This window comes from Polypterus senegalus, chromosome 12, assembly GCF_016835505.1.
Source record: "Polypterus senegalus isolate Bchr_013 chromosome 12, ASM1683550v1, whole genome shotgun sequence".
NCBI classification, from domain to species: Eukaryota; Metazoa; Chordata; class Cladistia; order Polypteriformes; family Polypteridae; genus Polypterus; species Polypterus senegalus.
The window spans coordinates 94,608,704-94,634,892 of NC_053165.1; the positions used below are offsets into that span (position 1 = coordinate 94,608,704).

Genomic DNA, 26,189 nt, shown 5'->3' on the forward strand with positions numbered 1-26,189 from the left:
CATAATTCTGAATGCAAGCTCTTTATGGATCAAAGTGGCAAAGTTCCTATCAGAAAGCGTGGCATCTCTACAGTGAAGAGATTTCCAGCCTGATTAAGTTGCCTCAGGTTCCTTATCATTCATCAATCCATTTTATGAACACGAGTTTTCCAGTTAAGGGTCACAGAGGGCCAGAACTATCTCCAACAAACACTGGATTTCCATCCATCAAAGTGTATATTTTCACACACACCCACATAGGGCCAGCTGATGGCCGCCAGCTCACCTAACCTGCATACCTTTAGCATAGGGCATTTGAACACCATCCAACAAACTCCACCAAACAGCAATGGCAGTAGAAATCTCGCCCAACTCTGTGTGTTGTTAGCTACTAAATGATGAGTTGCCGTGACTCTCAGTCATTCATCATATTAAATCTTATACATCCGAGGTGTGTGCATCTGTTTCTGATTTATAGGGACATCATTTGGACTGCAAGAAGGAACCTTAAGCAGCCCATGGAATGTCATAAATGCTGAAGATAACTTTAAAAAGTCCAGTGAAAGAGAACGTTTTAAGTCAAGTCTGCTATCATGTGTACTTAGTACAATGAAATTCAGACTTGAGTGACTCCTCAGAACAGTTGACCAAAATACAATACAATAAAAGATATAAAAAGTATACAATACATAGCATGCACATATTACATATATATATATATATATATATTTGCATTTTTAGATATTTGAATCTTCATGATTGAGCAACTTTATGGCTTGTGAATAGAATCTGTCTCTGAATCTTCTGGTGCGAGTGCCCATGGTCCTGAACCATTTGTCAGAATGTGAATCTTATTGCGAAGGAATCGTTACTCAGTGCTGAGGTTCCCATGATACTGTGTTGACTCCATTACACATATTTTTTCAGACTCCTCTAAAATGCGTAAGAAGAAACCATCAGCCTGCTCATGCAGCAGACGTTTCTGTAGACCTGGAGGGTTGTGGGTAGTATTGACAGCAGGAGTAGTGCTGTTTTTGCATGCTTGGTAGCTGTCTCACACTTGGTTGCTTCTTACCTCCATAGAGGTGTTGCAGCAACTGACCTTAGGCATTTGCACAAGCAGAACATTTCTAAGTTCATCATGTGTATCCAGGAATCATCCCATAAGAGAGTGGGAAAGCACGAAATTAGAGAGAAAGGAATAAGCTACTACTAAAGGACATTTCTGTATTCGGTGCAGCTGAAGAAGTCTCTTTGGGTTAGCCTGGTCTAATCTCTTATTATCAGTGACTCCCCTTTGCCTTTAATCTGGTGATGTGTAATGGGAGTTCAGTGAAAAGTGGTACAGGGAGGACATGAATAAGGAAACACAGTGATCTGGAGAGCTAATGTCACATGGCATTATCTTTACTGGGTATAAAACAGATGGAGAAAAGAGCAATTAGAAAAAGGTTTGAGCTGTCAATTAGCATGTTAAAGATTAAAAATTAAAGTTGTTGAGCATAACCATTCTCTAGTTATAGAACCACAGGGATGAGAGGAATGGTGTGCACTTACTGCCATTGATGCCCTACCTGCATGGGCCCATTCACTTCCGTCCGATCAAACATGAGAATGTAGTAGCCGAGGTTGTCTATGGCTGATTCCCAAGGCATAAATTCGACTTCATTTCTGAGATATTTTGTCATGTCCAAGGCATCTGTAGATTGAATATAATTTGCTCTAGAAATAAACAAAAAGGAAATGTCAAATGGACTACACTAAAAGAAAGCAGACAACATACTGTAAAAGCATAACATCTATCATGAGTTTGGATCTGAGGAGTACAGATCTGCTGTGGCACCTGGAGCTTTACACTCCCATCGTTCTGAGGTGAGAACGTCTCCATCTACAGTAGAGCATGTCATGTGACCTACTGAGTAATAAAACTCGACTCCAGTCAGCTGGTTTTTAAGGTTGTGGTATATGGCCGGCCGTTTATCCCGGCCAATACCCCCAAGCCGCCAGGTGGAGCCCTCCCTGCAGTATGGAGGTTCCCCGAAGACCAGCAGGGCATCATGGACATTGCAGTTTTAATACGCAGTCCTGCTGGATGCCATGGGGGCCACTAGGAGACGCTGCAGGGGGGAACAACGGTTATTTACCCTACACCCCTGAAGTACGTCCAAGTCACATGGACAAGGGGAATGACGTGCTTCCGGGGTGAAGAAAAGGACTTTTACCTGACCCGGAAGTGATACAAGATCACATGGACTGGGGACTGGGAACACTTCCGGGTCAGGGAATTTAAAAGGATTGTGGGAGCTCCCAGACGGCGAGCTGAGCTGGGTAGTAGGAGGGCAACGCGTCTGGGAGTTGGAGGATTGTATTATTGTGATTGAGTATTGTGATTTATATGAGTATAGTGGAGGAGAGGGTGCTTTGTGCACTGTGGCGATTTAATAAAGTCAACTATTGGACTTTTATCTGGTGTCTGGAGTCTTGGATAGGGGTTCAAGGGAGCGATACTGCCCCCTATCTGTCACAAGGTCTATTTCAAAAATCGGAAATATTCTAACTAGACTGCCTGATCCTGGCTGAAGTGCAGCAAGAAAAGTGTTTCACAGAAAGCTGGTGTGAGTAAGAGTAGGACATTTTGATTTTTTTATAGGACCTTCCTAAGATGGAGGTTTTACCGTTATGGAGATACGATGCCTTTATTTATGTATATTTTTAAGCAAAGTACTATAGAAAGGGTCATACTGCTGTCGAAATATCAACTTTCAATTTCCACATGTTTTACTTTTCCTTGAACATAGTAAAAAAAATTCCAGCGTCATACCTCTCTGTGTACGTGTGAGTGCGAGTGTGGGTGTCTGGTATGCGGAACTTGGGACGCGATCGACTGACTGAAGGCAAATTTAGTTTTTTTCTTATGAGGGAAGATAGAATCCTATTGCTTTCTGAAAATGTTGATAAACAGGAACACCCATCTTCAGTCTCCCGCGCTGATAAGACGTTAATCTCTTGTTTACCTCCGTGGATTGGGCACTGATGGTTTTATCATTGATGCGTTACATTTTCACAGAGAAGCAGAGATGTTCTGCCAACAAGTTTGATCAAAGTATGAAGAACATTGTGTAATGTATATGCTCAGCCTTTTAGAGCCAGTGCACAGGCAGCTGAAGTAACTCACTGTGGATCACAATGCAACTAACGGGAAGGGTCTAAACCAACACCCCTTAGCATTAATCCTAAGGTCTCATTAAATCTGTTTCCTACTACAATAGTCTGGCCGAATAAACAGCATTTGATTTCATTTTGAAAAAGTGTATTGTCTCTCCCCACCCTTCAATCTAAACACATTTACCTTGCTAGATTAAATGCATCATCGATGATCTGGGCTCTGTTTATAACTGGGATGACCTGAAAAGGAAAAAAGAATGGCTCAAATCCAAGAGAATAATTATGAAACATTGCTGCTGCTGGCTAACTAGTTGATTTTGACAATGATGGCCACACTTACTGCAGGCAACGCCATCCAGACCAAAGAGGCAACAGCTATATATGTTTCTTTATTGCCTTGTGAGCCTAGAACAGACTCCGTTTCCATGCCCAACTCTTAAGCATGCCTTACAGAAAGCTTACAAAATATGAAACTAAAAGGCTCATAATAAAAAACAGACAATGCAAGAGCACCAATTTAATCACCTTTTAAATTTCTCCCATGCAGGACTTCAGTTTTTACACTAAAGTATAATTACAGAAATAGAGTAAAGGCTCTGCTTCAAAGGAGAATCAAATCCACATTCATCTGGGGCCTCATGTATAACGCCGTGCGTAGAACTCGCACTATAACATGGCGTGAGCACAAAAGCCGAAATGTGCTTACGCACAAAAAAATCCAGATGCAGGAATCTGTGCGTACTTCTGCTACATAAATCCCGATCAGCGTGAAAACTAACGCTCGTGCACGCGCATTATGTAACGCCCCAACTCCTCCCAGAATTACGCCTCTTTGAATATGCAAGTCAATATAAATCGCCCTTAAGCACAGCCTTCTGTGAAAAGACAATGGCAAAAGCATGGGGGGAAATATAAGAATTTCAGCGAATAGCAAGTGGAGGCAAAGGAAAAACATACTATTTGTTCAAATAAACCGTGGTATAATCAACAAAAGGAAGTTGATCGAGTGACATAGCGTGTTGGAGAAACTTGAAAGCTCACATTCACAAAATCGCACAGTGCCGGAAATAAAAAAGAAGTCACATATCAAAGTTGCCGTGAAAAGAAGAGTTGTAAGCCCACTGTCTGAGTGTCATATGAAAGCTTATTAGGCCAGGTTTGACCATTCTGTGGACCATTATATTGTTACAAGTTAATTACAATCAGATGCATTACACTAATAAACAATATGCGGTTAGTTTCGGTGTATTTATAAAGCCGCGTCAGAAAAATAAGGTGTAACCACACAGGATGCCGCTGGGTGCCGCCAGTCTGCAAAACCGAGAGGAGAACTTGCGTACGACAAGGCATGAGGTACCGTGGAAAAGTGCGTGGCTTTACGCCAAGTGTAGGTTTTATACATCGCGATTTGAACGTGGAAAAGTTCTTACGCAACATTTCTGTGCGTACGCACCGTTTATACATGAGGCCCCATCTGGTCTTCCAATTAAATTCCTTATTATCAGCTCCAAATCATCAGATTTATTAAATAAGTAAAACTATGCAACACGTTGAAACAGAAGAGCAATGACAGGCTTTACCAAAAGCCTGAATGTAGGGATGCTGCCCGTGTCAAAGTCCATGATGAGCCTGCGTTTTTAATGCCGAGAACTCTGGCCTTTTTACAATCGGTTGTTAGGAAGTATTGTGGAAGAATAATTTGAGGGTAACATAGCATTCATCTTAAAGGAATAGCATAAAGGCTTAATAAAGGTGGGAAACCAAATAAAGGTCACCTGAACAACAAAATGTACACTGAAATATAAGATTTGGTTTAGGAAAAATACTGAGATGGTCAAATAAATAAAGAATATACCAGAAGAAAGTTGATGTAAAATACAAAATGAACTGAAGGATGACTAAGAAATCAGCAGACGTCCTATAAACGAGAATGGACAGTTGTGATATGCACAGAAATTTCAAGGGTGGTAGCTAATCTCAAAAGGTATAAAAAAAACCAGATTATAAAATAATTAAGAGTTTTACTTTATATGAATCATTTGGGTTTTAACCAACGGACCAACCAGAGTAAAATGTATGCATTGATTGACACTGTTATGTAAATTGAATAGTTTATAAACTGAAGCTCTATTCTTTGTTTCTCTGATCATTCTGACCACACTGTTCTGGAGTGCTTTTGAAGAATTCTCCCTCTAATGCATTTTGCCGAGAAGTAATTAAAAGATACCATGAACAGCTTCTCTCCTGCCTGATTACTGATTTGTCCTGTTAGAGGATGTTTCTTTCTTTAATAAAATGTTAAATTTCTACCACAGTATAGAAGAAGAAAAACTGTCAAGGTGTCCAAGTACACCACATCCTCCACGGGTGGAAATGAAAAGAGGTGCAGTAAAGCATCCGCTGGATGCTGGATGGATGGCTACCTGTTTGGCTGAGTGATTCACTTTGGAAGGGCTGGTCACCACCATCAATGAAACACACAAACGTTGGTACAGTGTACGCAATGGTTGATCATTTTTTCTCTGTCTTTGCTTTTGTTTTTAATGCTTCATTCATTTTTTAATTCTATTTTTTCTTTTACAAGAACATCATGGTCAAGAATACCTAAGTATTTAATTCTCATGTTTTACTTTTATACTGACGTGTTATTCATTTTTGTATCCTGCTGTTTTTTTTTTATTGCTCTCTCCTTGCCACTGACTTTTATATGGTGTTGGAAACTCTGAATTGCCGGGCAATGTGTTGAGTGTGAGTGCAGTGTGAGATGTTTGCATGGTGGCGCTATAAAGAAGGAAGCATGAATGTTAAAATTTTCAATCAATAAAATGGAAAGCCCTTACTGAGATACTTGCACTTAAACGGCATGCAAACAAAGGCAAAACAATTAGGGAAACTACTGATTTTTGTAGTATTGAATCTTTTTTTATCCCCGTAACACAACAAAAGATTAGTGACAAATTTATTGTTCTGTTCTATTCTACGGACTGACCTCCTCTACATGGCAGTTCAGAGTGCCAGGGCTCCCAGAGTTTGAAAATATCTTGTACGCGGTGCTCATTAGAAATGATAATTAACATTACTGTCAAGGACGCTCTACAGGGGTGTCAAACTCTGGTCCTGGAGGGCCGCAGTGGCTGCAGGTTTTCATTCTAACCCTTGCCTTAATTTTAATTAACTTGACTCAGGCCCCTTTGTTTCTTTTTCCTTTGGTAGCAACCAAACAATAACGTGACACAAAACGAGCTGCCACATGACCAGCTAACCTGCACCCATCACACAATATGTGAAAATAAAGAAGGGTGAAGTTCTCACTAAAGTTGAACTCTCAGGTCACCAAAACATTTTGACGTTGTTCTTACAAAAAAGAGAAAAATCAACAGTTTTGGAAATGCCTGTTGGGGCAGAAAGAGAGCAAAAACAGGCTGTGGAATTAAATAATGGGTTAAATGCTAACATTATTTATTGTCTGCTTTTACTTGCATTTTTATCACTCTTTAATTTAATATTGTTTTTTTGTATCAGTATACTGCTGCTGGAGTATGTGAATTTCCCCTTGGGATTAATAAAGTATCTATCTATCTATCTATCTATCTTATCTATCTTTTCAGAGAGGCTGCTATGGATGGTGACTCCATCAATCTGGAGGAGTACACAGACTCTGTGACTGGCTACATCTCCAAATGCATAGAGGATGTTACTGTTACCAAGGATGTTACCACTAGAGCCAACTAAAAGCCCTGGATGACAAGAGAAGTGCACAAGCTGCTCAAGATCAGAAATGCAGCCTTCAGATCTGGAGACAAGGCCGCCCTTAGGGTGACCAGAGCCAACCTGTCTCGTGCTATAAGGAGAGCTAAGTGGGCATACGCGCAGAAGATCAACAAACAATTCAGCAGCACCAGAGACACACGTCGTATGTGGCAGGGTGTTCAGGCAATTACAAACTACAAGCCCAATCCACACAGCAGTGATGGTGATGCCTCCCTTCCAGATGAGCTGAACAACTTCTTTGCACGGTTTGAGGCACAGAACAAAGAGCCTGCGAGAAAAGCAACACCTCCCTCCACTGACCAAGCACTCTGTCTCTCCATAACAGATGTGAGGAGGACTCTATCCAGAGTCAATCCAAGGAAGGCTGCAGGACCTGACAACATACCTGGTCTTGTGCTCAAAGAATGTGCCAGTCAACTGGCTGGTGTCCTCACAGACATCTTCAACACATCTCTGAGCCAGTCGTCAGTCCCAACATGCTTCAAGTCGACCACCATCATACCAGTGCCAAAGAAGTCATCAGTGACATGCCTGAATGACTACCGACCAGTTGCACTCACACCAATCATAATGAAGTGCTTGAAAGGTTAGTCATGTCACACATAAAGACTAATCTCCCTGCCTCCCTTGACCCTCTTCAGTTTGCATACCGCTCAAACAGGTCAACTGAGGATGCCATATGCTCTGCTCTTCACATCTCCCTGACACATCTGGATAAAAAGACACATATGTCAGGATGCTATTCATAGACTTTAGCTCTGCCTTCAACACAATCATCCCTCCAAAGCTGGTGGTAAAACTGAGCAGGTTGGGCCTAAACACCACCCTCTGCAATTGGATCCTGGACTTCTTGACAGAGAGGCCCCAGTCAGTTCGGATGGGCTACAACACTTCCAGCATCATCACACTGAGCACTGGAGCACCGCAGGGCTGTGTGCTTAGTCCACTGCTCTTCACCCTGCTGACTCACGACTGCACAGCCACGCACAACACCAATCACATCATCAAGTTTGCGGATGATACGACGGTGCTGGGACTGATAAGCAGGGATGATGAAAGAGCATACAGAGATGAGGTGAAATGGCTGTCCGCATGGTGTGAAGACAACAATCTATCTCTCAATGTCGACAAAACAAAAGAGATAATCGTGGACTTCAGAAAATCACGTCCTGCCCACATCCCGCTCAGCATCAACGGTTTAGATGTGGAGATTGTTAGGAGTACCAAGTTCCTCGGTGTGCACTTAACTGAGGAACTTACGTGGACACATAACACCTCATCACTAATCAAGAAAGCCCAGCAGAGACTACACTTCCTGAGGCGGCTGAATCAAGCACGTCTTCCCCCTTCCATCCTCACCATGTTCTACAGAGGCATCATAGAGAGTGTCCTGACCAGCTGCATCACTGTCTGGTATGGCAACTGCAACATATCCGACCGCAAGCGCCTGCAAAGGATAGTGAAGACAGCAGAGAACATTATTGGGGTGCCTCTCCCTTCACTACAAGACATATTTTACAAACGCTGTGTCCGCAAGGCCTGCAGCATTGTGCAGGACCCCTTACACCCCTCACATGGACTTTTCACACTTCTGCCATCCAAGAGAAGATATTGCAGCATCAAAGCCAAATCTGCGAGGCTGCAGGAGAGTTTTTACCCCCAAGCTGTTAGACTCCTTAACACCAGGCTGCCCCCTGGGACCTTCCACACGGCCTCAACCTCCTCTACAAAACAGAACTTTTATACATGAAAACCACTATCCTGCAAAAAACTGAAAATCTCATACTGACCTCTAAGGATTTATGAAACATTCTGACCTGTCATTGTTTACACACGTCTTAAACAACTATTATCATACACTGATAATTTCTGTATTATCTATATCTATTATTATTATTTATTTACTTATTATATTACATATCTTACACATCAATATTGCTGCTACTTGTTTGTCCTATCTTTGCACAATGTCTTGTCTTGTTTGTTTGTGTTTTAATTATAAATTTTAAAATTTTTATTCTATTTTTAATTTACTATTTGCACATCATGTTGTTACACTGTGGACCCTGAGCTTCGCAATTTCGTCTATCTGTATACTTGTATATGGTTGAGATGACAATAAAGTTCACTTTGACTTTGACTTTGACTTTATAGTACCTTTCATATCTATCTATCTATCTATCTATCTACCTATCTATCTCTCAATTAGTACCTTTCACATCTATCTATCTATCTATCTGATATAGTGCCTTTCACTATCTATCTATCTATCTGATATAGTGCCTTTCACTATCTATCTATCTATCTATCTATCTATCTATCTATCTATCTATCTATCTGATATAGTGCCTTTCACTATCTATCTATCTATCTGATATAGTGCCTTTCACTATCTATCTATCTATCTATCTATCATATAGTATAATCTATCTATCTATCTATCTGTCTAATTAACAGCAAAAATTGTCTTCTTATTAAGAAACTGGTTGGAGTGAAATTGAATGGAGTTTGAAGCCCCAGTTTAGCTGTTCATCTGTCAGCTCGTTTCATGTCTCATTTCTGTTTGGCTAACATTTAATTATGAAAATATTTAATTCAGAGGAATGAATCCTTAAAAACAGGGCTATTAAAATGAAGGGAAAAGGAGTTAGTGCAGTTGGGTTGGCACCCTGCCCGGGGTTTGCTTCCTGCCTTGTGCCCTGTGTTGGCTGGGATTGGCTCCAGCAGACCCCCCGTGACCCTGTAGCTAGGATATAGCGGGTTGGATAATGGAATTAGGAAAAGGGTAACAATAAAAACCTGCAGCCACTGCGGCCCTCCAGGCCTGGAGTTCGACACCTGTGCTCTTGAAGTGCAAACCAAAGTGTAGTTAAAATATCAACTCTGAATCATTAAAGTGAACACGGTATTAGCAAGCAACCTTCATTTTAAGTTTTAAATAGCCTATCACTGGCTTGACTTAAGCGTCGATTTTAAATGGCCCAGACAGACTCTATGAAAAGACAGAAGAAGAAAGAGAGGACACTAGCACAGCGTGAATAATTGGTCTTGCACTGACAAAGCCATTATTTAATTCCAGTACTCACGTTATGGCCGGTCTCCAGCTGTGTGCGAAGTCTGTCCCAATTCTCCATGTCATAGTTAACCCTGTAGTAGCCAGTGACATTGATGTTTGCCAGGATCCATTTATCTCCAGATGTAGCAAAATCATTCACTATTTCTATATTGAAAATAAATATAACAGTTAATAACAGATCTAGGGCTCATTCAGAAGAAATCAGTGTTGTGGCTGCAAGTCCATGCATACAGTTGTGTGGTGGAATGATTTCTAGCATATAGGTTGATAAATATTTTGCATGTCTTTATTTGTAAAATGTTGGTGAGATGTTTATCCATCCAACCCCCAAGTCGTAAGGACTGACTCATGATGTGAAAGTTCTGGTTAGGGAGATGGAGAAGGTATCAGACCAGTTTGGCAAAGGTGACTGAGTTTGGACTTACATGAGCTTATATGCCATCCACTGCAGGAAGGACAAAAACTGACTAAACATAGCCATTGGAGTCTGAGTTTTACTGGGGTGCTTTCACTGGTACCTTGTCAGGAAGAACCCTTTGTCCCCATTGGTTTGCGATTTGTGGTAAGAAGGGTATAAAGTTGGTCACCTTGCCTTTAGCTCTTCCTCTCATTTTTCCATGAGAAGATCACCATCTATCTCGGCAGCCAAATTGAGACAGGCATGTGGCCTGTTTCAAAACTCCGTTCAAAAGCCATGTGGTAGCAAAGGAAACCAGACTGAAAATAAGCCAAATGGCGCAGATGGGCACAAGAAGCACTGCTCCTTAGGTTGTAAAGGTATGGGATGCCAATATTCAGGGCTGCAATATTGAGGGCTGAAATTTTTTTCCAAAACACACAATTTTCTGAAAACCACACAAAGCAATAGTTTCACGCAGAAATCAACGTAAAACATCTGCTGCTGCGTGTTGTGGTCGCCAGTTCGTGAGGAATATGCAGCAGCCTAGTAGCCACGCTGTCTTCGTGAGGCGGTTGGGGGCATTGGCAGCAGCATCCATATATCTGGTTTGTACCTCTTGTCATTGTAAGTGGCACTCCCCCCAGGTGAACATTGCCGTAGGTGCGTCAGCTACATGAACCTGTTCAGCACCACAATCAGCTGGGGACCAATCATCTGATGCTGGTACCTCACGTTCGTTTTCAATCTCTTGTATGAAAATCGGACAATTGAGCGATAATATGCGAAACGTTATCCTTGGAGTATTCTGCCTTATCACGTTTGCTTTGATCTCTCGCCAGATATTGATGCCATTTTTGCCATTGTTTGCTACTCGCCACTCACTGAAGCGTGGGGAATCTCAGTCAAACCAATGGTGCTAATTTTCCTTCTAGCAAAGGGACACCAGCTAAAACATAATGGCGAGTTCTGTCACCGTTTACAGTTGATCAACCCCTCGACCCCTCCTTTTGACAAAAGTCGACATCCGCCCTCAAAAGGTTACTATTTTTCGGCATTTTATCGATAATACATAACTAAATGCGTAACTTAACTCCTGCCCATTTATTTTTTCTGCCTAATTACCTGAGGTTGTAGATGTAGATGAAAAGGTGGTGGTGGGGGGCCACTAAAGTACCTGATCACAAAGTGGTAAGTGTATGGGATTTTAGACATTTTATTAAGGTCTACACAATATAGTGTATAAAAAGGGAAAATAGGGCCTCCATAGGAAATATTCAATGATAAAAGAAGTTGCATAGTGCAGTACTGATTGGAGGAAAAGCCAGCTTTCAGGTACTAGGGATGTTGTGGTGTGAAATTTTGCATATAAGCTAATAAATACACTGCCAGGCCCAAAAAAAGGTCGCCACCTGGATTTAACTAAGCAAATAGGTACGAGCTTCCTATTGGATAATTACTGCTTGGGCGATTATCTTTCAGCTGGCAACATGTTATTTAACCCCAACTGGTGCAATGAGTTGCTTCTCATTTCGTACACAACCATGTCGAAAGACACATCTCGTGGTCGTGGAAAAGATGTTAGTCTATTCGAGAAGGGTCAAATCATTGGCATGCATCAAGCAGAGAAGACATCTAAGGAGATTGCAGAAACTACTAAAACTGGGTTAAGAAATGTCCAACGCATTATTAAAAACTGAAAGGATAGTGGGGACCCATCGTCTTCGAGGAAGATATGTGGCCGGAAAAAAATCCTGAATGATCGTGATCGGCGATCACTTAAACGTTTGGTGAAATCAAATCGAAGAAAAACAACAGTAGAACTCAGGTCTATGTTTAATAGTGAAAGTAAGAGCGTTTCCACACACACAATGCGAAGGGAACTGTACAAGCCTGTGGGGGCAGTGCTATGATCTGGGGTTGCTACAGTTGGTCAGGTCTAGGTTTAGCAACAGTATGTGCTCCAAGAATGAAGTCAGCTGACTTCCTGAATATACTGAATGACCAGGTTCTTCCATCAATGGATTTTTCCTCCCCTGATGGTACGGGCATAGTCCAAGATGACAATGCCAGGATTCATCTGGCTCAAATTGTGAAAGAGTGGTTCAGGGAGCATGAGACATCTTTTTCACACATGGATTGGCCACCACAGAGTCCAGACCTTAATCCCGTTGAGAATCTTTGGGATGAGTTGGGAAGGCTTTGCGCAGCAGTCAGACTCTACCATCATCAATGCAAGATGTTGGTGAAAAATAAATGCAACACTGGATGGAACTAAATCTTGTGACATTGCAGAAGCTTCTCGAAACAATGCCACAGCGAATGTGTGCCGTAATCAAAGCTAAAGGCGGTCCAATGAAATATTACAGTGTGTGACCTTTTTTTTTTTGGTGGCAACTTTTTTTTTGGCCAGGCAGTGTATTTTGTATGTCTTTATTGGTAACTTGTAACGCTAATGTCTATCATTGATAAGAACAGCAATGGTTAGATGGTCAAGGACCCCTTCCCCTCTTTTAACAACCAGTCCTTTGTCATTTTTACAACAGGGTTAAGGGAAGTGCCTCAAACAAGTTTGGCAAATGCTTCTCTGCAGGGCTCCCTCAATCAACCCCCACAGGAAAGCCAGACTGCCTAACTGGCAATCTTCACGGGGGCAGATGTGAAGGTCTTCTCTGCCCCATCGGTCTGAAGTATGGCTGTTTGGAATTGGCTTGTATTAGAAGCCTTTAAGTACCACAACGCCCTATTGGCTGTAGGGGTTGGACAGAAAACCTAAAAATATGCTTACTTTACCTCACCCCCTCTCTCTTACCAAACTGATGAATGACCATCTCACACCATGAACTGAAAGGGACAACACAATGAAGAGCACAGCTCGGCGGCCATATTGAGACAGGCATGTGGCCTGTTCTGAAGAAAGCTGACCACAAATGATGCCTTAATTAGAGACGTTTTTAAGTAACTAACAAGTCTGTGTGCCGCCTGAAACTACACATCACCATTTATCAGATTGTATGGTTGCCCATATTCAAATGTACTTTGCATATTGTTATTATTTATGAATATTATTAATAATGCATTATTTAAAGTGTAACTTAACTCCTGCTTGTCTTTTAATTGCCTGAGGTTATTAATGTAGAAAGGAAGGAGGGGAGAAGTTATATGGTACAGTCCCTTAGAAACAGTGATAAGTCTGTGAGATTTGAGTCATTCTGACAAAGGCTACACAATAAAGAATACAAAAGGGGAAAGTAGAGGAATATACAGTTGAACTCTACCAAGACAAAACAAGGGGTATAAATCTATCTAGTAGAGAACATTCATTTTATTTCAGTCCTCTGCAGAATCATTGTGCTGGAGCAGTGCTCTTCCAGGCCTCTGCATGCCTGATGAAGGGACCTTAGCTGCCTCGAAAGATTGCATTTCTAATCTATTTAGCTAGCCATTAAAATGTGTCATTTCACCCTACTTTCTCCTGTATCAATCTGTGGCTAACACGGTACAACACTCTACTGCTGTGTACAATAATCATACAGAAGGCACATGAGCCCCCTCAGATTGGGATGGCTTACATTGGAACATTTTGCCTATAATTGATTATTTTTCTGTATTGTATTTTCAGCATACTAAGTACTCATATTCCCTTAATTTTATGTAAAGTACACCATTTGTATTTGCTAAATACATCAAAGTAAATCCAAAAGTGATCTTGATGAAGGTACCTAATGGATTAATTGCAACACATTCATAATCACAAACGGCTATAGTCATGTGCCATCTGAGGTTGGCCTCATAATGATCAAGCGCTGCCAAGTGTACCTGACTTATTAAGCATCCAGTAAGTCTTCTCGTTCTCTCCTGGTTTCATCCAAGTGATGGGCACAAACCAGACGTAGCTAGAAAGAATAAAAAATAAAAAGTCAGGTCCTGGTTCAACATCCATCCATCCATTATCCAACCCGCTATATCCTAATTACAGGGTCACAGGGGTCTACTGGAGCCAATCCCAGGGTGCAAGGCAGGGCGCGCACTCACACACACACCAAGCACAATTTAGAATCACCAATGCACCTAACCTGCATGTCTTTGGACTGTGGGAGGAAACCCACGCAGACACGGGGAGAACATGCAAACTCCACGCAGGAAGGACCCGGGAAGCAAACCCAGGTCTCCTAAATGCAAGGCAGCAGTGCTACCCACTGCGCCACCGTGCCGCCCCTGTTTCAACATACAATTTGAAAATTCAGATCTACAGAAAAGCATGCTATTGATTATTAGTGACATTTTAAATCACATAAACAGTATTGATCTCTTTAATATTTTTGCCTACTTCATGCTCAGTGGAGTCACCACAAGTTAGAATCAAGCCTGCCTACATTGGATAACATGCTGGTGTACACATGGTGGACAAATGCATAGAGAGATAAAGATATCAAGTCAACATAACTATTGATCCAAATGACATGAAGTGGATGAAAAATTAAGAAAACTGGACCCTAAGCAATCAAGAGCCTGAGTCTCTGGCACCAGTATTATTCTGCCTGATGAGGAGGATGTACAGTTCTAAACACCTATTTATCTGGAATGGATACGTCTACAGATGTTAAGCACTGCCTTTTTTCTTAAATAAACTAAATTCCTTAATATATTTGAGTTAATTAATCTCCTCCTAAGCGTCTGGACCTTTACAGGGTCCTATTTGAGTTAATCAATCTCCTTTTAAAAGACAGTAAAGACCAGAAGGAGTGTCCCATGGCTCCAAAATGGCTGGCTAAGCTTCTAGTGAGGGACTTGCAACTCTGCCATTTCATATTGCTTACTGGTATGGGGATGTCCTGTTGACGATGGATGAGCGATTGAGAAGAAAGTGTTCTTGAGAGATGTTTCCATTTTGGGTATTAATGGTCACAACTGGAAAGCCCATCTGCAGAGTCCAGCGATTCATGATGTTGCTTACTGTCTCGGGGAGTTTCACTTCTGTCTGGCTATTTAGTGCCTTGATTAAATGGGAGAAGAACAGAAAAAAAAAAAGTTTTGTTTTTCCAAGTTTCCATTCGACAAAGAATCACACAAAGTCAATGTTCATGAACAACCAGCGCAGATCAGTTTGTGGCTGTGAAAAGCAAACACTTGCTGCAGGAACATTAACTTTTAAAGATAAGTTGAAGTCCTTTTCTTAAAAGCCTGCATTGATTTATAACACGGTATATAAATATCAGTGATTTTGTTGATGGGGCCTTCAGATTGCTGCCTCACAGTTTCTCTTTCACCACAAGCATGTTCTCTCATTGTATTTGTGAGTTTTTCCCCAGCTTTTATAGTTTCCTCCAACATCCCAAAGATATTCAACTCAGGTTGACTGGTAGGTTAAAACTGGCACGGTGTTAGTGAGAGTGGTCGAGTGCATGTGGGTACCCTGTGACCGATTGGTGGCATATCCAGGGTTGGTTTCTATCCTTCACAACATTTTTCCTGTGACCTTGCTTGGATAAATGGAATTAGGAAGTAGATGGATAGATATTTCACAAAATAGTGGGTATATGTAATAGTTGGTATGTCACAGAGCACAGTCCTGAGGATTTAAACTCTTGGCAGATTCTTATTCTCCTTGCCACTGTGGTGGACAGCTAGGACGCCCTGAGTATGGGGAGAGAGAGTATTTCCAAGACCCTGTCTCACCTGGGCCGACAGTGGGCAGCCCCCTTAGTTTCCAGCAGGGCCATGGGTTGTGAACATGGAAACTCAACCCTGTTGGGGCCCCACGGCCACTGCCAGGGGGCACCTGGACTTTTACAGGGCCCTATTTGGCAGCACTTCCACCACACCCGCAAGTGCTTTCGGAAGAGGCTTGTTGGGCACCTGGAGTCCTTCCGGGTGCCCTATAAAAGGAGACAGTTAATGGCTAGAATCGGGAGGAAGAGCACAAAGCCTGAGAAGGAGTAGAAGTGGATGGACCAGCGGCAAAGAAGGGATTGTGCTTTACTTTGTGCCGTGGATGGCAATAAACTGTATGCTGTGTGGCAAAACCTGTGCGTCCTGCCTGTCTGTGTCAGGGTTAGGGGGGCTGTACGCACCCCGGGCATCACACAATACATATATCTTAGACAACCCTGAATATAACTTACAAAGAAATGTTTCTAAATGCTGACTTCATAACATTTTACTGCATGATAAACTGTAACGACACCTTGGAACAGTCTGAAACAGTCACATTCTCAAACCAACTTCATCCAGTTCAGGTTTAGGGTAGGGGATTCCAGCATTACTGATATCCCGAATGCACAGGTTCGTCAATCCTAGTATAAAATCTTTTATTATCAATTTTAAGTTGAATCCATGCCCACAAGTCCAACAATTAATAAACTCCACATTCTCACATGAGTTCTACTTCAATTTAATTGAACCCTTAACATTCACTACATTCCCACATGAGCTCGTCTCCTCTCTCATTAAGGCCCTTAGGGGCCATGGTGTCCAATTTAAAAATCCACTCAGCTTCCTTCCGAAGCCTGCCTTTTTTACTCCATAAAGGATCTTGTTCCAGCGGAAAAAATACAGGAGTGTGTCCGGATAATTTAAAATGGGTATATACAGAGCCGTGACCTTAGTTTGATTTTCAATCAAGCGCAGATGTTGCACGCATCTCAGTTTTAGAACGTTTTTTGTTTCCCCAACATATATGAGAAAACACTGCACTGTGCCGCATAAATGCAATTAATTGAGGAAAGGCATAGCTGCTGGTAAATCGGATACTCCACTGACGTAGTTACATTTTTAATCATTTTTTTTATTTCTATACGGGATCTGCCAAGCACATTTGTTCAGGGTAACTGATGCTGGAACAACTCTGCCCCGGGTGCCAATGTATTGTAGCGTCCAGTCATGCACACAGACCTGTGAACCAAAGCTATAAAGAGTTTGAGATGTGTAAGAAAAATCCACACAGACACAGGGAAAATGTGCAGACTCCACACCAACAAAGTCCAGGTAAGCAAACCAGGTGACTGAGTCAAAGTGTGCTGTCTGACATTACTGAATGTCCATCCATCCATTATCCAACCCGCTATATCCTAACTACAGGTTCACGGGGGTCTGCTGGAGCCAGTCCCAGCCAACACAGGGTGCAAGGCAGGAAACAAAACCAGGGCATGGTGCCAGCCCACACACATCAAGGACAATTTATGGTCGCCAATTCACCTAACCTGCATGTCTTTGGACTGTGAGAGGAAAACCACGCAGTCACGGGGAGAACATGCAAACTCCACGCAGGGAGGACCCAGGATGCGAACCCGGGTCTCCTTACTGCGAGGCAGTAGCACTACCCACTGCGCCACACTATTACTGAAAGTATAAAAGAGATTTCATCTAATTTTCTGAAAGTATTTTAAAAATGAAATTTTCTTCTGTAATAACTTTCATTTGAATGTTAGATGTTACAGTCATAATTGCCAGAAATAACAATGCAATAAATTCCTAACAATTTTGCTGCCATGGTAGGCTCTTGGTAAAAACTACAAAGTCACTTAAACTGAGTGGCCATTTTCTTGCCAGTCTTGTGCCCTGATTTCCTGGCTATTACTTTCAATAAATCAATTGGGTAGTATATTTTAGCAATGACTTCAGTGTATTAAACTTCTAGCACTGCCATCTCGCCGTGGACACAGTCATCTCATTGTATGAAAGTCCAATTCCTGATTCACAGCCAGCAACTCAATGGGATTTATCTCACTTTGTGTAGCTCCTAGCTGGAGGAATGAGCTGCCCACCTCCATTGGACATTCTGGCTCCCTGAATGAAGAATCTCACATAATGGTAAACACACTCTACTCTTAGAAATGTCGTAGATAATGAGGTCAACATGAAATTGAAATGGCCAAACACAAAAATTAGGCCTTCAAGAAAGGAGTCATTTGGGTCCTACGCTCCACTCAGGTCTGCTGATGAATGGCGCCTAGTGATGCCACATCTGTATAGCATTCAGTGTCAAACCAGACTCTTTTCATGCGTAGCTCCTAGCTGGAGGAATGAGCTGCCCACCTCCACTGGACATCGACTCCGTCGATGTGTTTAACTCATTCAGGGCTGATATCGACTGTTGTTGAAATTCAGGGGTAGAGGACGGTAATCAGCAGTAAACTACAACAAAACTCGTTATGTTATAGTTGGACTTTCCCTTACTACGAGGAAAGTTTGCTTCGTTGATTTGACCTTGATTCCCCGTGCAGGCCTGAGTAATGAAGAGCAAACAACTTCTAAAATGGAGTTGTCATCTAACAAGAAACCAAAGTGAATGCGCAAAGCAACATACTCCATGGGCAACGCTTTGCATGTTATCGCTGAATCGGACTCTGACTTGTCTGGACTCCAAAACTGATGCAAGTGATTTGGAGATGGAGATCAAAAAATGAAAGTGAGGTACCAGCATCAGTGGATCGGCCCCTAGCTGATCATGGTGCTGAACACATTTGATGCAGCCGATGTGCCTACAGCAACGTTCGCCTGGGTGGTCCGACACTTATGATGACAAGCGGTGCAAACCAGATTGCTTTGCATTGCGACTGCGACCACCACCCACCTGCTGTGCAAAGAGTACCAGGCAGCCATACATTCCCGCAGGCCATCAAGCCGCACCCCATGCAGCTCCTGTTGCCAGAGATGCCAACAGCAACCACAGCATGCAGCAACAGATATTTTATGTTGAGTTATATGTGAAAACATTGCTTTGTGTGCTTTATTGAGTTTTTTTTTGTGTAAAAATAGCATTAGAAGAATCTCACACTACTGGTAAACATACACTGCTCTTAGAAATGTTGTACATAATGAGGATACCATGGAATTGAAGACACAAAAACAGGCCTTTAAAGGATCATTTGGCTCCTATACTCTTTCTCGCCCACTCAAGTCAGTTGATGAGTGGTGTCTGGTGATGCCACAGCTGCAAAGTGCCAAGTCTTCATCCAGAGTCTTTTTATGTGTAGCTCCTGGCTGGTGGAGTGAGTTGCCCACCTCCATTTGAATTGCTGACTCCCGCATTTTGTTTAAGAAGCATTTGACGACTCTCTTATTTGGTGGATTTCTGTCTAACGGATATTAGCTGTTAGGTTTTTGCAAACCTGAAGGTGTAACTCACTTTGATGTCATTCTGAGCTCTTCACTTGTGGTGATCAATTTTGTCACCTTATCCTGTCACACTTGCTTCTAAACAGTTCCCTTGTACGCTCCATTATGTTGACCTCGTTTGTAAATTAATTTGGGGTAAAAGCATCTGCTAAGAACATAAATGAAAATGTAAAAGGACATTTGGCCTTTACCTCACCTCATGGTGGGCATCACCTCAGCCAAGTATGCAAAGTCCTCCAATTTAACACTAGTTGTGTTGTTCAAATGGAGTTGAGCAAGAGCATTAAAAGGTAAGGCTAAATAAAATTGTCATGCATTCTGTGAAGATGTTTTTTTACATGCTAGTGTTTACATCTACCCCTCTACCTGAACACAATGTGAAACAGCCTGGACCTCATCTAAGCTCTTGGAGACACATTAATGCTCGGGTTTCTGCTCAGCCATTACAACTGCAGGGCATGTGATGGTGGACTTGCATCCCAGAAGAGATCACTATACTAAAATGTCCCATACAGTATGAACCTTAGCTGGATGAATGAACCACATTCCACATGTGTAATAAAATCTGTCATTCTCCTATCGCTTCTCCCTTTCTTATCTCACCTGTTGCAAGTGATCCCAAAGGTTCTGGTACACAGTATTGCTATATTCAAAGGCTGTCAGGTAGGACTGAAAAATAAAAAGAATAAGCATAATGAATGTGTTAACTGGCACACTTTACTACACAGTAAACAGAAGTAACCCAATGCATGTATAACGTAAGCTGAGTGTTCTACAAGGAGCCTGATCTGGAATGATGGATTTAGAAAATCGTGAGAAAACGTACCGTTAGTCCCTGAAGAAAGACTTTTTCAGTCAGAAATTCAGACAGCATTCTTAAAACAGATGCTCCCTGTAGACAGAATAAGCAGAAGGTAAATGAATGAAATACAACGAAAGAAAATGAAAAACATATTAAGATTAGAGGCTGAACTGTTACACATTGACAACACTTTGATAAAAGCTCAATGGCTATGACTACCCAATTACAACTCCAGAGGTTTGGATTTGGTCCACAGGCCAAGCTCATTGCACATGTTCTTGTCTATTCTTGATGTCTCCCAGACTGAGGGGCTAGGGGTGTCTCTTGCTCTCTGCATGATTTGTGCTAAACGTTCATCCCACCTATGCTTGCTTCCTTTCTGGCTGCAAGGATAACCTGCTTAGGACAGAGCAGGCTTACGAACTTAATCAACAGATGGTTAAACACATAATTTGTGTGAATTCATCATATTAATGCTGTTGGTGTTAGTGATGAGTGAATCAGTGAGTCAGTGAGGGCAACAAAGACCGTTGGAAAGTTCAATATGGCGGCCGACAGTGGAGTCATACCACCAAAATAAGTACATACATCGGTTTTGGTTAGTGCAGGGAAGCCGCCTACCAAATTTCGTGAAGATGGGGTCAGCCTTCTACCTACACGGTAAGTTGTAGAATTAGTGATGTTGGAAAGTTCAATATGGCGGCCGACAGTGGCGTCATACCATCGAAATAAGTACATACATCGGTTTCGGTTATGACTGTTATGCGTAGAATTTCTAAATGAAACCTGCTTAACTTTTGTAAGTAACCTGTAAGGAATGAGCCTGCCAAATTTCAGTCTTCTACCTACACGGGAAGTTGGAGAATTAGTGATGTTGGGAAGTTCAATATGGCGGCCGACAGTGGCATCATACCACCGAAATAAGTAAGTACATCGGTTTTGGTTAGTGCAGGGAAGCCGCCTACCAAATTTTGTGAAGATGGGGCCATAAATAAGAAAGTTCAACATGGCGGACGTTGTTGACCGTTATGACCGTTACGCGTAGAATTTCTAAATGAAACTTAACTTTTGTAAGTAAGCTGTAAGGAATGAGCCTGCCAAATTTAAGCCTTCTACCTACACGGGAAGTTGGAGAATTAGTGATGAGTGAGTGAGTGAGTTAGTGAGTCAGACAGTGAGTCAGTCAGTCAATCAGTCAGTCAGTCAGTGAGTCAGTCAGTGAGGGCTTTGCCTTTTATCAGGATAGATATATTAGTAAACCTTCAAAATAATGTGCAGTTAAAGTCTCGACAGCATTCTCAGCATTTCTGGAGCTTAGTAGAGCCAGATAACTAGAAGAATCTTCACCAAGCAGCTCTGAAAATGTCTGCTTTGTTTGGGTCTCCATACCTCTGTGAGTCTGACGTGAATGTCATGAAATCAAAGTTCAGAACAAGACTGACAGACGAACATTTAAATGACTCCATAAGAGCGAACCTCAGTGGCTAAACTCCACCACACACCTCAGTGCCAGTCATCTGACTAACTAAAAAACACGTCTCACATGTCACTGGACATATGAATAAAGTGACACAGTGACATGTGACAAACTGTGTATTTGGAATTACATTGTTTTGTGTTGACAGCATTCATGTTTTAATTCAATAGTGCGAAATACACTAGAAAATGCATACAGACATCCAAAATGCACTTGCAAGTGAACTCAATATTTTTTGTGATGTTTAAATGCAAAATGTGAGTTGTGGACACCAACATTTTGTAAATGTTCAGGCAAAACAAGCTTATTAAGTTTGTTTGGGTTGAAATAAACTATGAGAATAAACGTTAGAAAACATGAGGAGCTCTCGACCATTTTCATTTTGTAAAAGTAGCTCTCAGGGGAAAAAAGGTTGGAGACCCCTGGTGTAAAGCTTCTGTTCTGCTTGTTTTGGTTCTTCTCTTTTGGTCATAAATGTAAAGAAATGGGGAAGTCTTTAGCTACAGTGGCAGTCATCCCTGATAGTGACCGACTGGTAAGAGTGAACAAATAAGGACTACAGTTGGCATATACCTTTGGGACACTAAGCTGAGTGTGTTACAGAACACTGACTGTAATATCGTATACCACACTACTTACATGAAGACCAGTTTTGATGAACTAGAAGGATCTGTTCAGATCTGACCAATCTGTCATCAAGGTGATGTTCCATATATTACCTCAGATTGAAAAAATTCAAATTCTCTTCATGAGGATTTTTGTTCAAATGTTTTTTCTGTACTTGGCAAGAACCCACTAATATAATTCTAAAGTAAACATGCCAGGTCTGTCCTTATCTTTTTTATTCTACCAGCAAGTTTATTCTATACAGGGAACTGTTTTATCTGCAGTTCTCTATTTGCATTCTTCCCTTTGGCAGGTGGGACTCGAACGCTGAGAATTTTCAGATTGTTTTCAAAGCAAATGCTACTCTACTTTGTCTGATTGAGTTGGTTTCTGTTGTAATGTTTTCTCTCCAAATAAAAAAGGCAACACTCTCCTCCATGCTGCTATTAGATATGTGTTCTGCCCCCAACGGTGCATTTATAAATTGTTTGATCACTTGCAGTATATTTCGTGTCTTCAGCCTAAATGGAAAATAGCTTATCCAGAAGTATCATCTAATATTGCCTAGCCTGAAGTGTCACAAATGCCCCGTCTGCAGACTGGCACTAACAGTAAGTTCATTCATTTGGTATAAAAGACCTTTGCTAGCTGAGCTCATTCTTCTTGTGCAGTAATGGTACAGTACCTTGCTATAGGAGATGGAATCGAAAAGCTCACTGATTTGAGCCGGGGTGTTGATTTCTTCTTCTTCAGAGGTCAGCGGATGAGAGGATGCAAGGGCATCCACAGCAAAGACTCGATGGACGTCATTCAAGACAATAAGATCTTTCTAAAGAGACCAAATAAGAGGTTTCAAAGCTATGAAGGCAAATAAGGAAGGTCTTGAAAAAGCAAAAACATTCTTTACATGGCAAACAATGGACCTGTGCTTGTAAAAAATTAACCTAGCTGCCCATTTCTCACTTAATTGGAATAACATGGACGTGGCTGTTGACAAAAGCTGAAAAAATCCAGTCACATGTACTCTGAACTTTCACCTCATGATGAAGCTGCCATTTGAGATTGTTGGACTTTTAAGTTAATGGAAGACAGCATCTTGTAAATGACATGACCCCACATGACATTTGATAGGCAGACACATTTGAAAAGAGGAGGAAAACTCACAATGTTCCACTCGGGCTCAGCATTGTCTGCACCAAGGTACTCGACGTAGGAAGCGAAACCTTCATTGAGCCACAAGTCGTTCCACCACTTTAAGGTCACAAGATTTCCAAACCACTGAAAAAAGAGAGGAATGGCACAGATTTTAGACAGAGAGTTCAACAGTAAACATACAGAGATCAGTCCTCCTCACGCCATGCTTCCACTTTCTTACAGAACTTATTCTGTGCAGGATGGAAAAGTTGGAGCCAGTGGGTACAAGGCCGACTCTTGCACCTAGCCGACATGTTATTTTTGTATAAACTGTATGATCGTCTCATAATATAACTCTCTCAGACCTGCTTAATCCAATTCAGGGTCCTGAGGACAGAGCCTTTCTCAGCAGAACTGGAGGAACCAACTCAGGGCAGGAGGCAGGTTCATCACAGGCCCTCTCTTATCTACACACTCTTGAGACTTGTTTAGACCCCAACATGCAGGGTGCAGCTTTTGGACCTTGATTTCAGTGTTACATTTCGGTTTTGGAGATTGCACTACTGACTGTGTGGCTTGGACTCAGACTTGATTGACTTACATTTTCTCTCCTGGTCCTCCAATTATGCCACCTCAGTGGTTTTGTGATTATAACAGAGGAAATCTCAAAACCTTCATGCTAATGAGAACAAACACAGAGCTTCTGAGTATTTAAAGACAATGCTACTTTCACTGGTTTTTAAAATGTTATCATGTTGCAGCCATGATCGCCATTTTTCTTTGTTCTGACCTACCATTTAGCTTATGTTTAAGGTCTACGATGTATTGAGAAGCTCACTTGTGATCAACCATCTCTACAGTGATGAAACAAATGGAACAATTTAGGACATGCGTGTTACCTGATGTGCCAGCTCATGAGCGATCACTGTCACAACTCGCTCCTTATTTCCTATTGAAGAGATCTTGGGGGAGTACAGCAGAGCAGTCTCTCGGTAGGTCACAAGACCCCAGTTCTCCATTGCACCTGCATTGAAATCTGGAAGTGCTATCTGATCTGAGAATGAGAAGGAAATACACAGTAAATGTATTGAAGGGCCCTTGGTAACAAATATTTCAAGAAAACATGACCTGGAATTGTTCTTCTACTATTTCAATCATCCATCCATTTTCCAACCCGCTGAATCTGAACACTGGGGTCTGCTGGAGCCAATCCCAGCCAACACAGGGCAGGAACCAATCCTGGGCAGGGTGCCAACCCACCACAGGACACACACAAACACACACCAAGGCCAATTTAGAATCACCAATCCACCTGACCTGTATGTCTTTGGACTGTGGGAGGAAACTCACGCAGACACGGGGAGAACATGCAAACTCCACGCAGGGAGGACCCGGGAAGTGAACCCAGGTCTCCTAACTGCGAGGCAGCAGAGCTACCACTGCGCCACCATGCCGCCCTATTTTAATCATATATACTGTATATATATATATTCATCCATCCATTCTCCAACCCATTCTATGCTAACTTCAGGGTCACGGGGGTCTGCTGGAGCCAATCCCAGCCAACACAGGGCACAAGGCAGGAAACAAACCCCGGGCAGGGTGCCAGCCCATTGCAGGGCACACACACAACCACACACCAAGCACACACTAGGGACAATTTAGGATCGCCAATGCACGTAACCTGCATGTCTTTGGACACGCAGACACGGGGAGAACATGCAAACTCCACGCAGGGAGGACCCGCTACCCACTGCGCCACTGTGCTGTCCATATATATCTATATACATACACTCTGTAGGCACAATGTTTCCAGTTATTTTCTTACCTTATTGAGTTGCCCTGCAATTTGCTGATGCATTCAGTGTAATTTTTATCTTTAATTTACCTAAGGGGCGGCACAGTGGCGCAGTGGCACAGTTAGGAGACCTGGGTTCGCTTCCCGGGTCCTCCCTGCTAGGAGTCTGCATGTTCTCCCCGTGTCTGTATGGGTTTCCTCCAGGTTCTCTGGTGTCCTCCCACCGTCCAAAGACATGCAGGTTAGGTCCTAAATTGTCCCTAGTGTGTGCTTGGTTAATGTGTGTGTCCTGTGGTAGGCTGGCACCCTGCCTAGGATTTGTTCCTGCCTTGTGCCCTGTGCTGGCTGGGATTAGCTCCAGCTGACCCCCGTGACCCTGTGTTAGGATATAACAGGTTGGACAACGACTGTCTGACAGACATTTACCTAAGCCAACTCTTCCCATTACTCATTTATGAGGAGCTGGATCCTATTCTTACAGCCTGAGGAGCAAGGCAGAATAAACACATTCACACACGCTGTACCAGCACACGGGACAAATCTGCAACTGCCACAAACCATGTAATCCATACACACTTTACTTCAACAATAGCCCTCACAGACACTGGGAGAACATGCAAACCATGTGAAGCACATGCAGCAAGAGACTGGATCACAATTCACACCGACATCTTACAAAGTGTGACGCACTGTGACCAATTGGGGGCGCCACAGACCCCCAAACGTCCCAGACAAAACCACACAAGGCATTCCCTTTAAAAAAAAAAAAAAACACTGTTTATTAACAAAATATCTCCACTATCTCCTTCCTTACATAAAGACTAATATGACACAGCAAATACACCAATAAACATTCCTCCGACT

The 26,189-nt window shown here is 42.2% G+C and overlaps 1 protein-coding gene across 2 annotated transcripts in view; it reads right to left on the minus strand.

Annotated features, from left to right (window-relative positions):
* The window catches only part of LOC120541392 (aminopeptidase N-like), a 137,702-nt gene that overhangs the window by 8,053 nt on the left and 103,460 nt on the right, over window positions 1-26,189 (minus strand). For both annotated transcript variants that reach the window (XM_039772968.1, XM_039772969.1), the window contains 10 exons: window positions 24,427-24,581; window positions 23,558-23,671; window positions 23,079-23,222; window positions 20,335-20,400; window positions 20,112-20,177; window positions 15,209-15,384; window positions 14,208-14,284; window positions 10,002-10,135; window positions 3,329-3,384; window positions 1,554-1,701 (listed from right to left, as the gene is read on the minus strand). In XM_039772968.1, the coding sequence (XP_039628902.1) occupies window positions 1,554-1,701; window positions 3,329-3,384; window positions 10,002-10,135; window positions 14,208-14,284; window positions 15,209-15,384; window positions 20,112-20,177; window positions 20,335-20,400; window positions 23,079-23,222; window positions 23,558-23,671; window positions 24,427-24,581 (1,136 nt within the window). The remainder of the gene's footprint in view (window positions 1-1,553; window positions 1,702-3,328; window positions 3,385-10,001; window positions 10,136-14,207; window positions 14,285-15,208; window positions 15,385-20,111; window positions 20,178-20,334; window positions 20,401-23,078; window positions 23,223-23,557; window positions 23,672-24,426; window positions 24,582-26,189) is intronic.